The 13,130-nt window shown below is 57.9% G+C and overlaps 5 protein-coding genes across 5 annotated transcripts; 3 read left to right on the plus strand and 2 right to left on the minus strand.

Annotated features, from left to right (window-relative positions):
• The first annotated feature begins 974 nt into the window (after window positions 1–974).
• Window positions 975–3,102, plus strand: BO70DRAFT_381090 (neutral amino acid permease). The gene is made up of 6 exons (XM_025545441.1): window positions 975–1,321; window positions 1,384–1,397; window positions 1,465–1,537; window positions 1,625–2,381; window positions 2,436–2,633; window positions 2,703–3,102. The coding sequence occupies exons 1-6, from the start codon at window positions 1,149–1,151 to the stop codon at window positions 2,931–2,933; spliced, it is 1,446 nt and encodes a 481-aa protein (XP_025397330.1). The 5' UTR covers window positions 975–1,148; the 3' UTR covers window positions 2,934–3,102.
• Window positions 3,103–3,605: 503 nt separating this feature from the next.
• Window positions 3,606–5,683, plus strand: BO70DRAFT_411553 (beta-glucosidase; the record flags this gene model as incomplete). The annotated part of the gene is made up of 3 exons (XM_025547290.1): window positions 3,606–3,805; window positions 3,866–4,453; window positions 4,520–5,683. The coding sequence occupies 3 exons, from the start codon at window positions 3,606–3,608 to the stop codon at window positions 5,364–5,366; spliced, it is 1,635 nt and encodes a 544-aa protein (XP_025397331.1). The 3' UTR covers window positions 5,367–5,683.
• Window positions 5,425–8,146, minus strand: BO70DRAFT_372618 (beta-glucosidase H; the record flags this gene model as incomplete). Its single annotated transcript, XM_025544863.1, has 4 exons — window positions 5,425–5,973; window positions 6,030–7,296; window positions 7,347–7,953; window positions 8,026–8,146. 4 exons carry the CDS (start codon window positions 8,144–8,146, stop codon window positions 5,425–5,427), a joined length of 2,544 nt encoding a protein of 847 aa, XP_025397332.1.
• A 762-nt stretch (window positions 8,147–8,908) lies between these two features.
• BO70DRAFT_372619 (general substrate transporter) lies at window positions 8,909–10,564 on the plus strand (the record flags this gene model as incomplete). The annotated part of the gene is made up of 2 exons (XM_025544864.1): window positions 8,909–10,122; window positions 10,192–10,564. 2 exons carry the CDS (start codon window positions 8,909–8,911, stop codon window positions 10,562–10,564), a joined length of 1,587 nt encoding a protein of 528 aa, XP_025397333.1.
• A 496-nt stretch (window positions 10,565–11,060) lies between these two features.
• On the minus strand, window positions 11,061–12,998 carry BO70DRAFT_381093 (alpha-keto acid decarboxylase family protein; the record flags this gene model as incomplete). The annotated part of the gene is made up of 2 exons (XM_025545442.1): window positions 11,061–11,440; window positions 11,536–12,998. The coding sequence occupies 2 exons, from the start codon at window positions 12,996–12,998 to the stop codon at window positions 11,149–11,151; spliced, it is 1,755 nt and encodes a 584-aa protein (XP_025397334.1). The 3' UTR covers window positions 11,061–11,148.
• Between the last annotated feature and the right edge of the window lie 132 nt (window positions 12,999–13,130).

A 13,130-nucleotide genomic window follows, 5' to 3' on the forward strand; every position in this document is an offset into this window, starting at 1 on the left:
CCGGGCACGCAGAGATTTCCCACCACACAAACATTTATGCATTGGAAACTTGGAAGATCCAGCGGGAGGAAGGACTAAGTAAGTCGGTATCCCTTACATGGTTCTGTCCCATGATCTGTAAAAAAAGAACGAGGCTCTGCTGGCGGTTTGAAAGGGGGGGAGGGCTGGGCCCCCCCGGAGTGGTCTGGACAAGCGATGGCTGTGCCTGACTGACTGCCTGCCTGCACTGCCAGTTCCCAGTTCCAACTTCCAAGTAACTCGTGGACGGCCTTCCTCCGGTGGTTTCTCGAGGTTGGTCCCACTTTGGGATAGCCATGCAGGACTAGCGCTCGCCGTGGGCGTTGCTTAAACGGCCCTGGCGGGGGGTGATTGGTCCGCGCCGGAGGAGTGAGAAATAAGAATTAGTCAACAGACACGACCACATGGCTGATAGTGGGCAAGTCATAGCTAGTTCAGGCTGTTAGCGCGTGTTCTGCGGGGAAGAAGGGGATCAGTCCGGGCAATTGCCAGTTGTCTGAGACATTGTCACGATGTGGTCGTGCCGGCGGCGACCTCCGGGGGGGGGGGGGGGCGAAGCTGGCAGGCCTGCGTGCCGTGCTGGTGTTGCAGCGGGCGCCGTGCTTGGCACCTTGCATCCATGGGTGGAAGCCCTGGGGCGGGCGGGCGATTGGCCCGGGCTGGCCGAACCTCGGGGGGGTGACCAATCATGATGGGTCATAGTGGTCGGATCGGGCCCGATCAGCACCGCCGGTGAGACCGCCCAGAACGGTAGAAACATACGATGGAGAGCGCGCTCTTGACTCTTTCCCCAATCCCCACACAAGGACTCGAAACTCCCCAGAGATTTCGGCATGTCACTCGCGCCTGCCCGAAACTCAATCCCTCCACAACTACTAGCAGTAGTATCCTACTAGCTACTAGTCAGTCGTCTCCTCTATATATCCACCTGTCCCCCCCTCCCTCCCTCCCTTCACCTTCTCTTCTTCTTCTTCTTCTTCCTCCTACTCTTCTTCTCCGCCAGCTTTCGCCATCTCCCCCGCCGACGTGTCCATCCTTCAACCTTTGCCGCCCAACACCTCACCAAACCCGCCACCTTCACCATCTTCACCACCTTCACCACCTTCACCACCTTCACCACCTTCACCACCATGGAGACTGTCCACGGCAGCCCTCCCCCCTACGCGACTGACCGCATCGACGCCAATGAGAAGAAGGACGACCTCAGCTATGTCGAGCAGAACCTTAAGCCGGAGCCGGAGGAGACCGATGCCTTTGGCAACGAAGAGTTTGCCGAGATCAAGTACAAGACCTTGAAGTGGTGGTATGTATTCCTCTCCCGCCCATGGCTCCTCCAGTGCATCCCCAGCTGACATGAAATCCCAGGCAGTGCGGCTTGCGTAAGAACCCTTTCTCCCCCCCGGAGTCCCCGATAGACAAACTCTAACCCCGTCCGTTCCCCCGCAGTCATGATCTGTGAATCCGTTTCCCTGGGTGTCCTGTCTCTGCCCGCTGCCGTTGCAACCCTGGGCTTTATTCCGTAAGTGTGACTAGACTGACCCCCGCATGATGCCTCGCATGATGCCCCTCATGGTCCCTCCCCGCTAATTCTCCTCCTCCCTGCTAGGGCTATCATCCTCATCGTTGGTCTGGGTCTGCTGGCCACCTACACCGGATACAACATCGGACTGTTCCGCGAACGCTACCCCCATATCCAGAACCTGGCTGATGCCGGCGAGATCCTTCTGGGCCCCTTTGGCCGGGAGCTCTTCGGTCTGGGCCAGTTCCTCTTCTGCATCTTCGTCATGGGCAGCCACCTTCTGACCTTCCGGGTCATGATGAACACCATCACCGACCACGGCACCTGCTCCATCGTCTTCAGTCTGGTGGGCATGATCATCTCCATGGTCTTCTCCATCCCCCGCACCATGAAGGGCATGACCTGGATCTCCTTCTGCTGTGAGTCCTCCCCGTCCGTCGGTGACCTCCTCTCCGTGCCTGGTCTAACGGGCCACCGTGCCACAGCCTTCCTCAGCATCTTCACCGCCGTCATGGTCACCATGATCGGCGTCGGGGTCGAGAAGCACCCGGGTCGCATCATCGAGGCGACCGTGGACACCAACCTCTACACGGCCTTCACCGCGGTCTCCAACATCGTCTTCGCCTACTGTGCGCACGTCGCCTTCTTCGGCCTCATCGCTGAGATGGAGAAGCCCAAGGACTTCAAGAAGTCGCTGTTCATGCTGCAGACCTTTGAGATCTGCCTGTACACGACCGCCGCCGTCGTGGTTTACTACTACGTCGGCAAGGACGTCCAGTCCCCCGCCCTCAGCTCCGCCGGTCCCCTCCTGAAGAAGGTCGCCTATGGCATTGCCATCCCCACGGTGAGTTCCCCATTCCGTCGGTCTGGTGGTTGGATCAACGCTGACGCGTCTTAGATTGTGGGTGCCGGTGTCGTGAACGGCCACATTGGTCTCAAGTACATCTACTTCCGCACCTGCCACAAGTCCGACCTCATCCACAGCCGGGGCCGTCGCTCGGTTGCCATCTGGATCGGTCTGGGCCTGGCCTGCTGGCTCGTCGCCTGGGTGATTGCCGAGGCCATCCCCGTGTTCAGCGACCTGAACGGTCTGATTGTAAGTGTGGACCTGATTGCACCCCCGCGTCGATCCCCCCGCGGCTAACCCTCCCTTTCCCCCCCGCAGAGCGCTCTCTTCGCCAGTTGGTTCAGCTACGGCCTCAGCGGCATCTACTGGCTGCACCTCAACTACGGCGAGTGGTTCGCCTCGCCGCGCAAGATCGCGCTGACGATCCTCAACATGGCCATCGCGCTGTTCGGGCTGATCCTGTGCGTGCTGGGGCTGTACGCCTCGGGCACGGCCATCCACAACGACGCCAACAGCAACAGCTTCACCTGCGCCAACACGGACGGGTAGACGCGTTCTGAGGGGCGTTCCACGCAGTTTTACGGCGTTTATGAGCGACCGCGCGGCGCGTTCGTCTGGGACGACGGCCGCGGCGGGTTTGACGGATTTGATTTGCATCGGCGACTAGCTACTCATGATTCATCCACACACTATTTAATTGATGTTCTCTTTCATCTCTATCCTGATTTTTTTGATGCCTGGATGCCTGGTAGTAGTAGTAAGAGCACTTGCCGTAGCGATCGCGGGGACGCTTGTCATGGATATATAAATTCGGGGGTGGAGCACTCCCACGGGTACTTCCGTAGGAAGCAGGTGACAACGAAAACGAGTTCCCCGACGACCTGGCCTCCTTGGGGCGGATCCTCCCCAGGGTTCCGCCGTCTTGGGATCGGGGTTCCCTCTGGAGTCTACTAGTTACTCCGTACCATCTATCTACTAGGGTAGCATCCGGATGAGGGCGGGAACCGCAAGCAGCCAGCGGAGATGACTCAGCGGAAGCAGCATTTATGCACGGACCGGCACAATTGAATAATTACGTAAAGTGTGTCTCTCGGCCTGAGGCATGACACCGGCCGGAATCTCCGAACTTCCGCCGGCTCTCTCTTCCACTCCATCCACTCCTTCCACTTCATCTACTTTCACTCTATCCATACATAGTACTATGGCTGATGCTCATCCACCATGTCTCTGGATCTCCCATCTCCCCCCACCCGCGTGGACCTCGCCTCCCATGCCTGCGACACCTGTCGCCAGCGCAAGGTGAAATGCAAGGCCCCCCGTGTCCCCGCCGGCGTCTCCCCGCCCAAGTGTGGAAGATGCGACCGCTTGAACCTGCCATGCACCTTCCTGTCTCCCTCCCGGACGCGAGGCCCCAAGAGACGGTACGATCCTTCCATTCATCCCTCCCTGCTGTCGCGATAAATCGTCCTGACACGCCCCAGGACGCGTGGAGCTGAACCGGCTGCATCTCCCGGCGCGACAACTACCATCACCACCAACAAACACCCCACGGACGAACTGTGGGATCGGTCCCTGTTCGGTGTCATCATGCAGGACTACTTGGACTATATCTACCCCCTGGTTCCCATTGTGCACCGTCCCTCCTTCCGACAGGCGCTGCGGGAAAACCGCGACCGAGACGATCAGGGATTCCGCGCCCTGGTCATCGCCATTGCGGCCGTCGTCGTCGCGACCATGCCCACCCGATTCCAGGTCTATCAGTCCTACAACCCCCCCCTCCAGTTTGCCTCGCGCCGGGAGATGGCGCGGTGCTGTTACGATCGGATCATGGGGTTGAGGGACTCCACCTACTTCGACCAGATCAGCTTCCAGAAATTCGCCATCTCCTATCTGCTCTACGCCACTTTCCGTCAGCTGGGCGACCACAACACCTCTCGCATGCTGGACGTCGAGGCCACGCAGATCGCACGACTGTTGAACCTCCACCGCATCTCGGAATACGAAGGCCTCAACTGCATCGAGACCCAGCTGCGGAAGAAGGGCTTTTGGCTGATCTTGTACGGATTTGTGTGAGTAGATGGCTGCCCTGGGGAATCACCTCACGCGCGACAGCTGATCGGTCGTTCCTGTGCTAGCCACAATCAACTGCAGAACGTGCTAGGGGAGCGGTTGTCGTACCTGGACCCGATCCTCCTGCACTCCATCAACCCGGAAGATCTGATGCCTCTGGAAGTGGACGACGAGATGATCTTTGAGAATGAGGTGGTGATGTCACCTTCCCCGACCCCCTGCCTCGCCACCGGTTTCATCCTCCACTCCCGCGTGTTCTGGGCCGCCCTCCGCAGCCCCTGTGTCGAGACTCCTGTAGAGCCATGTCCTTGTGTCCGAGCCCGTGACCCCGCCATTCAGGTGGCATATCTTCAAGATCGTTTGCAGAGTCTGCGATATCTCCTAGAGCACATCCCACAACCACTGCGACCGTGGCGGCCCACAGACGAGACCCTCGACGATGCTACAGGAGATGGCACAATGACACAGGAACTGCGATCGCACTTTGCTTCCATGCGCGCAAACCTGCATGTCACCCATCTGTGGCTACAAAGTCTTCTCATTGATCAGCTGGAGGCAGCTCAGTCGCACCTTCAAGGGCTATCGGTGGTTGCAGATTCTTACCCACAGACTACGACAGATTCAAAGGCATTGTGGCTGGTGAGGGAAAAGCTGTGCCGCCAGCTTCTCTTCGTGCTGTACAGCCTTCCCCTCGTCAACTTGGAAGCTAACGGTCTACACCTCGCATGCAAAGTGCGCGACATCGCGGCCAGCCTTCTCGCGTGCCCGTTTCACCCAGACGACCCGGAAGCGCAGCGGGCTGCTGAATATCTCCAACAATCGACCGACATCTTGTCCCGTCTGGACAGCAGCGAAAGCATGAGCACCATGCATTTGCAGACATGGGTGGATACGGATCGGATGAAGAAGTGACATAATTCATTATGTTTGTACCATTAATGCAGCAGTGCGAGTGAGCAAAGCATGCTGTTTAAAGGCCGGACCAGAAAGTGGTCTCACTTAACTCTACGGAACCCTCCAAGAATGTTCCTCGACTGCTAGTTCCCAACATAATCTGATAGGTGCCACTGTGGCTGCACCAACTGCTGCTTTTCTCATCCCAGAAACTGGTGGCGCGCACCAGGTCCAGTGGGACGGTCACGACCTCTTCGGCCGCAGTCTCCAGCCAAACCTTTCGGAACTCCTTCAACTCCTTCAGCGGCCGCTTGATCGGTGGTGATACGGGCGCCACATACAGCTGGACCACTTCCGTTCCCGGCCTTGGCCCTGTGTTGCGCAACTTGCAGCTCACCTGTAGTATGTTTGAGTCTCTTTGCAGGTGCAGATCGGTGAGCTCAAAGGACGTGTATGAAAGTCCGTGACCGAATGGAAACAGGGGATCGACCTCTATCTCATCATAGAACCGATAGCCGACATAAACATCCTCGCCGTACAGGACCCGGCCACCCTCAGACCGGTAGTTCAAGTAGGTGGGATTATGCTTGAGGTGTCGGGGGAAAGTGAGAGGAAGTTTGCCGGACTGCGAGGACTCGGCGGTTAGTATTCGAATTCGCCGTCAGAGGAGAAGCGACTCACAGGATTGACATCGCCAAATATGACATCTGCCAGGCCGTTGCCTGTTTCGTTTCCACCATACCAAGCATGCAGCACAGCCTTTGCTTCTGTGATCCACGGCATCGCCATGGGAGTTCCGCTTTGGAGAACGACAACGGTATCCGGGTTTGCCTTCAAGACACGAGCAATCAGCTCGTCCGTGTGCGGTGGCAGGTCCATGTGCATGCGATCTTCGCCCTCTGATTCCCATTCCGCACTCAATCCGGCCATGAGAACCACCTGGTCCACGTTAGCCGCCAGCTTGACGGCTTCCTCGATCCCCTCCTGCGGGGATAGTTGCCTACACGCGCCGAATCGGAAACCTCCATGGCCAAAGTCGACCACGCCGGGAACCTTGAACTTGCTGGTTTTCGCACACCCCCATTGCACATGGACCCGGTATTGTCTTCCTGCCACGAGCTCCATTGTTCCCCTTTCCTCCATCGTGCCGCTTCCCAGAAAGCTTGGCCCCGGTCTTTGGACGTCGGCGTTGTTGACTAGAAGCTTTCCGTCCACGAAAAGTTTCCCAGTTCCTTGGACGCAGAGGCCGAAGTCGTAGAGTCCGGATTCCTCCGGGATGAAGTACCCCTCTGCGTCGGCAAACCACACCGTCTGGAGATCCGGATGGTTGTAATCAAGGAAAAAGACCAACGAGTCAGTTTCGTGCCGTTCCTCGAGCGGCATTCGAGTAGAGACCGTGGGTGGTTCGTTGAAAATCCGCAAATCGAACCCCGCGAGCCCTGTCTGATTACGCAGGCGCTTGCCCAGCAATGGCAGGTTTTGATGCCCGTATATACCCTGGGAAAACTCCACGCCGCCCAACGCGGACCGCGAGATACCGTCGAATGGAGTGACGGCCTCGTAGGGATTCAGCGCTGCACTGCCGCCACCGCAATAAGTGGCGACCTGCGCATTCGGACCGATGACTGCGATTCTCTTGGTTTTATCAAGCGGCAGAATGCTATCGTCATTCTTCAAGAGAACGATGGCTTCCGACGCAATCTTCCTCAGTAGCTGACGGTCCTGGGCTCGATTCAATTGCAGCTCCGGGGCGTGCTCGGGGATCCCGGATCGACTGGCCTGCTGGACCATTCTGAGGACAGCTCTCACGCGATCATTGACGATCGCAATGGGGACTTTGTTCGCCGCAATAGCGTGAGCGAGGGCACCACCGCGCCATCTGGTTGGGCCTGGCATCTCCAGATCGAGTCCGGCGTTGATGGCCTCCGATGTGCTGTACGTTCCAAACCTGAAGACAGTCAGTACAGTACTGGCATCAAGGAGGCACTGCGTTCTTACCAGTCGCTCATCAGCAAGCCCTCCCAGCCCCATTCACCCCGGAGAATATCGTGGAGTAGTGTCGGGCTTTCGGACGCATGGATGCCGTTTACTTTGTTGTATGCCGTCATGATGGCTCCCGGCTTCCCAAGAGCGATTGCAATCATGAACGGGAGAAGGTAGATCTCTCGCATCGCCCGATCGGTGACAACGGAATTGACTGCCATGCGCTCATGCTCTTGATCATTGCACACAAAATGTTTCAGCGTTGCGGTAATATTCCTCTCCTTCAAGCCTTTGCAGTAGTGGCCAGCCAGCGTCCCTGAAAGGAGCGGATCTTCCGAGAACGATTCGAACCCTCTCCCCCCAAGTGGACCTCGTTGGATGTTTATCGTAGGACCCAGAATAACATGGGCGCCTTTTGCCTTGGCTTCTGCAGCGAGCAGATGGCCTATCTCCACGGCGAGCTCTCTGTCGAAGGTGGCCCCGATGGCCGTGCCGCAGGGAAGACATGCTGCCGGCACACTGCCAAAGAAACGTGTGCCGCGGACCCCGTTTGGGCCGTCGGATAATCGGATGGACGGGATTCCCAGTCGTGGGATAGGAACGGTGTGCCAAAAGTCGTCGCCTGGGAGAATGGGATGTCAGCTTTGTCGTCCACGGAGCAGGTAACCCCTTGGGTAGCAACAACCCAACCCACCTGTCAGCAGGGCAACCTTTTCGTCGAGTGTAAGCTGTTTCAGGAGATCCTCAATGTCTGCGTTTGCGATCTGGACAAACGCTTTGTCCGTCTCTGCGGAGGGGATATCCACGTAAGGCATGATGCCTATGTTCTGCGAGCCCCCTGCCCAGGGAGTTCTATGGTTGCAGGAGGAACGGGAAAGAGCGCGCTGGGGGGGTTTTTTTTTTCGGACTGCAGGTTCGCAAACATTGCGGGCGTCCTTCCTATGTATGCTTTGCTGGCCATGGCTGGGGGGAATTGCGGGTTTCCGGAGGGCAGCTGGCCAAGTCTGAGTCTCCTACTGCCTGCCGCCAGTGCATCCGTGTGGGTGGATATCGGCGATGGCCCGACTCGGGTTGCAGATCCACCAAGCCGAGGGCTCTGATTGCACGACCAAAGATATGATCTGATCCTGCGATTTCTCCGTTTCTCCTTTTCTCCGTTTCTCCGTGGCAGGGCCGATGCCCCAAACCCCAACATCCCCGGTTCTCCCCACAGTCATCCCATGCATTCCCCAGCTAACCCGTGCGTCGGTGGACTCACCTCGCGCAGCTGACCAGACGACTGGAGTCCATCTCATGGCTATGGACGTACCCGCTTGACTGCGATTGGCGAACGCTTCTAGTGGCTTTGCCTTCCACGAGGTGCAAGCAGGGTCAACTACACTCTGGGATGATGGACTGGTCGACGGCTTCGTCACCAGAGACCGCCACGGAAAAGAACGGCCAACAGGCCGCGAGGGAAACGGATATCGGCGTATGTCGGGACTGGGAGTCATCGCTCGAATATAAACCTCTGCAGGCCCAATCTTCCCTGCCTGCCCTGCCTCTTCTTCCCTCGACACCCGCCGACTGTTAGAACCATGGGTATCGGCAAGGTTGATACTGCACCCAAGCCAGGCGGGGACGACCAACTGGCCGCACTCCTCCCTGATGGCCCAGCATGGTACAAGCGACCCCATCTTCTCCGTCTCAATCTCATCATCCTCTCTCTTGTCCTGTTCTCGTCCGCCAACGGCTACGATGGATCCCTCATGAACGGCCTCGAGGCCCTTGACCAGTGGAACGACTTCATGCATACCCCAACAGGCGCAAGGCTGGGATGGCTGAATGCGATCTACTGGCTCGGGTGTGGCATAGGATACCCAACGGCAGCGTGGATCGCGAATCGGTATGGGCGTAAGCCGGGGGTGTACTTTGGATATTCGTTTTTAGCCCTGGGCTGTGCGTTGCAGACTGCCGCCCCCAATGCTACTGCGTTCATGCTTGCCCGGTTCTTCCTGGGCATTGCATCTGCTCTGTTTGGCAATTCCGTCCCTCTGCTCATCAACGAGATTGCCTACCCGAGCCACCGCGGCATTTTCAACTCGCTGTTCATGTCCGGTTGGTACGTGGGCGGAACGGTTGCTGCCTGGGTGGTCTTCGCGTCACGAACATACTCAACCTCGTGGGCGTGGAGATTGCCATCGCTGCTCCAGGCATTGGTGCCCGTCGTCGGATTGCCGGGCTTCCTCTTCGCTCCGGAGAGTCCGCGATGGCTCATCTCAGTTGGACGAGACGAAGAAGCCCGCGCGATCCTCACCCGCTACCACGCTGCTGGCGATGAGTCCTCCCCGCTGGTAGCCTACGAGTTCACCGAGATCAGTTCGACCATTCGAGCCGAGCAAGAAGCGCACAGCAGTGCCAGCTACCTTGATATGGTCAAGACCCCCGGCAACCGATGGAGATTGATGATCTCGATCAGTCTCGGCTTCTTTGCCCAATGGGCCGGAAACGGGGTCGTGTCGTACTACCTGGCCCTCATCCTCGACTCCGTTGGCGTGACCGAGGTGCGAGACCAGACGCTCATCTCGGCGTGTCTGCAGATGTGGGATCTCCTCTTCGCTGCGATCGGAGCATTCCTGATCGACCGACTCGGCCGTCGGCCTCTCTTCCTTGCGTCCGCAGCCATCATGTTCCTGAGCTATGTGCTCGTAACAGCACTGTCCGGATCTTTCAAAGTCACGAACAATTCCGCTACAGGGGCGGCCGTGATCCCATTTCTATTCATCTTCTTCGCAGGATACTGCATCGCGCTGTAAATACCCCCCTCCCCCCCCACCATATCACACAGCAAACGAAAGAACTGACAATAAACCTGCCCCAGAACACCCTTCCTCACCTCCTACCCGTGTGAAATTTGGCCCTACCGTCTCCGATCCCGCGGTCTAACCGTGACATGGGTAGCCACGATCGTGGGGATGTTCTTCAACACGTTCGTCAATCCGATTGCCCTGGACGCCATCGAATGGAAATACTACATCGTGTTCATTGTCATGTTGTTGCTGTTCGGCGTCACGGCGTACTTCTTCTACCCCGAGACAAAGGGATACAGCCTCGAGCAGATGGCCGTGGTATTTGATGGACCGGATGCGATGGCGATGCCGGTGCCGAGGGGTGAGGGAGTGAATGGGAGTCTGAGTGTGAGTGAGAAGGCGGGGGAGGTGAAGATGGGGGCTGTTCATGCGGAGTCGGTTTGATTATTATTTGATTACTCTTGATGGCATGCGACGGGAAGGGGGATATGTAGATAAGATGATCAGTTGGGTTGGATTGGGTTGGGCATGGACATGGGGTTGAGGAGATATTAGGTTGAAGTAATGAGGTCTGGATGAATTTGCTACCTTAGTTGTTTACACTCCGGTGGGTTGGCTATTTGGGTATATATACTAAGGCTATACATGAGTCGATTGTCTTCACGAAAAAAGGGCCTGTCAACATGCAGCACCATCACTGTCTATGTGCCTGAACAGCTTTAATCCAGTGCTTTATTCGGACTCGCAAGGGTACAGAGCGCCGATACCGTCTGGGACGGTTACTGTCATCGGGAACCAGCCACGAAGTACGTGAAAAGGCTTGTACGCTTTGGCCAACTGGTTGATTTACCCCGAAGTAGAACCCAAACAATTTCACCCTCGATGAATATACCCAAAACCGTTCAATAGTACACGCATTGATATGAAATTGCAGCCCTACCCCAACCTCAATCAAACTTTTACATCACCTCAACTGAATCCAAACCACAAAGCAAATACGCCACAACAACACCCCCCAAAACACATCCCTATAACCTCTCCTCCTCCTGGGCATTATTCTGCCGACTAGCGATACGCATCTGCTCCTTCAGCCTAGGATGGGCATCCTCCTTGGGCATGACAATCTCAACCATATTGAAGCCCTTTCCGGCGCGTAACTGCTCATGGTCCAGGACGTCAGCCAGCTCGCTCCAGGTTGTCACCCGTTTCGTGAACACCGGGTAATCGGGGTCATCGCGGGGGGCGCCAAAGTACCACGGCGAGTCGAGGTATCGCCAGGGTTGCACGTCGTTGTATTCGGCTTGCATGCCGTGGATGTATCTATGGTGGATCAGCCAACATGGACTAAAGTATAGTATACCATGTACCCTCTGAAGAGGACTATTGGAAGAGGAGAGGGGAGGAGTGTAACTCACCGCTCAATGGTATACCCATCATTATTCAACAAGAAGATGGTCACGTCGATGCGATTCCGAATGATATCACTGACAGCCTGGGCCGTGACCTGGAAACTGCCGTCTCCCTCAAAGAGAATGGTCCGACCGGGTCCGCGCAGACCGGAGGCAACCATCTCCTTCTGGGCCAATGCCGCGCCGCTACACGCACTCAACATGTACCCGATACTCAGCCAGATGCCCGAATTAACGACGGTCGTGTTGGCCGGGAGGATGAAGTCGCAGCTGCCGACGTACGAGGTGCCCGTTTCAGTCATGATGGTGTCTCCCTCGCCGAAGAAGCGGGAGATGTAGGTCCAGAAACGATCGTGAGTGATAGGTCCTTCTGCGGGGAGGGAGAGAGCGAGGTCTGTGGGAGAAGGGGGGATGAACTCGAGCCCGCGATTGCTGGCCTGGAGGTTCGTGGGCTCGAATTCGCGGAGCAGGCTCTGCAGGAAGGACTTGATATCGGACATATTGTGCTTTGTGCCGCGGAAGTCGAAGAGATCCTGGTCGAGTTCGATGGTCACGCGCGAGTCCGTGAGCGCCGTGAAGCCGTAGCTGTTCGAGTCGGCCTTGAGGGAGCCGATGCGCAGGACCAAGTCGCAGGACTGCACCCAGTGCATGAAGTCCGGGTTGCCCGCGGCGCCGGTATAGACGCCGTAGAAGGTGGGGTGGGATTCTTGGACGATGCCCTTGCCGAAGGCGGTGGTGGTGGTGAGGAAGCCGGTTTGGTGGACGAGGGTATTGACCTCGTCTTCGATGTGGTAGCGGGCGGCCATGCCGTCGATGATGAGGAGGGGTTGGCGGGCGGAGTAGAGTTCATCGAGGAGGGAGTGGATGAGGGTGGATTCGAGGTCGGGGTCGTTGGGGGGTCGGGCGGTGTTGATGGGGGTGTCGAGGAGCGAGGCAGGGACGGGGGCCGTGACCATGTCGGCAGGCAGTTCGATGTAGACGGGTCGACTGTGGAGGAGGCACTGGCGGAGGGTGTCGTCGATCATCTGGGGGGCCGTCGTGGCGTCACGGAGGTTGGCCTGCGCGCAGGTGACTTTCTCGTAGATGGAGGCATAGACGCGCAGGTTGCCGTCGCCGAGGGAGTGGTGCAGATTGAGGCCGCGGTCCTGAAAGCTCGTCGGGGGAGTGCCGACAACGTGGACGACGGGGGCTCGTTCCGAGTAGGCGCCTGCGACTGCGTTCAGGGTGGACAGTTCCCCGACGCCCCCGGTGGTGAAGAGCGCCGATAGACCCGCGATGCGAGCGTATCCGTCGGCGGCGTAGCCCGCGTTGAGCTCGTTGGCATTGCCAACCCAGCGGAGGCCGGCCGGGGTGACGTAGTCCAGGGCGACGAGGTTGTAGTCGCCGGGGACGCCGTGGACGCTGCGGATGCCCAGCTGGTGGAGGCGGGCAAAGAGGTACCCGGTTAAGGGGATGTGAGTGTCGGGCATTGTGGAGAGAAGGGGGGATGGGTATATGGGAGGAGAGGGAAGGAAGAGCAGGGAAAGATGGGGTAGGGTAGGGTTGGGGACTGGGCCAACCGCCGCGCGGGAGTTCTTATAGCGAGATGGATGGGCTTCACG

The sequence above is a fragment of the Aspergillus heteromorphus genome (genome assembly GCF_003184545.1).
Source record: "Aspergillus heteromorphus CBS 117.55 chromosome Unknown BO70scaffold_21, whole genome shotgun sequence".
Classification (NCBI taxonomy): domain Eukaryota; kingdom Fungi; phylum Ascomycota; class Eurotiomycetes; order Eurotiales; family Aspergillaceae; genus Aspergillus; species Aspergillus heteromorphus.

What these genes read in the sequence shown, in the direction of transcription:
- BO70DRAFT_381090 (XM_025545441.1), top strand. Translation starts at nt 1,149, where the DNA reads ATGGAGACTGTCCACGGCAGCCCTCCCCCCTACGCGACTGACCGCATC. An exon ending in ATGGCATTGCCATCCCCACG is followed by an intron (nt 2,382 to 2,435) that starts GTGAGTTCCCCA and finishes GACGCGTCTTAG; the next exon opens with ATTGTGGGTGCCGGTGTCGT. An exon ending in GCGACCTGAACGGTCTGATT is followed by an intron (nt 2,634 to 2,702) that starts GTAAGTGTGGAC and finishes TCCCCCCCGCAG; the next exon opens with AGCGCTCTCTTCGCCAGTTG.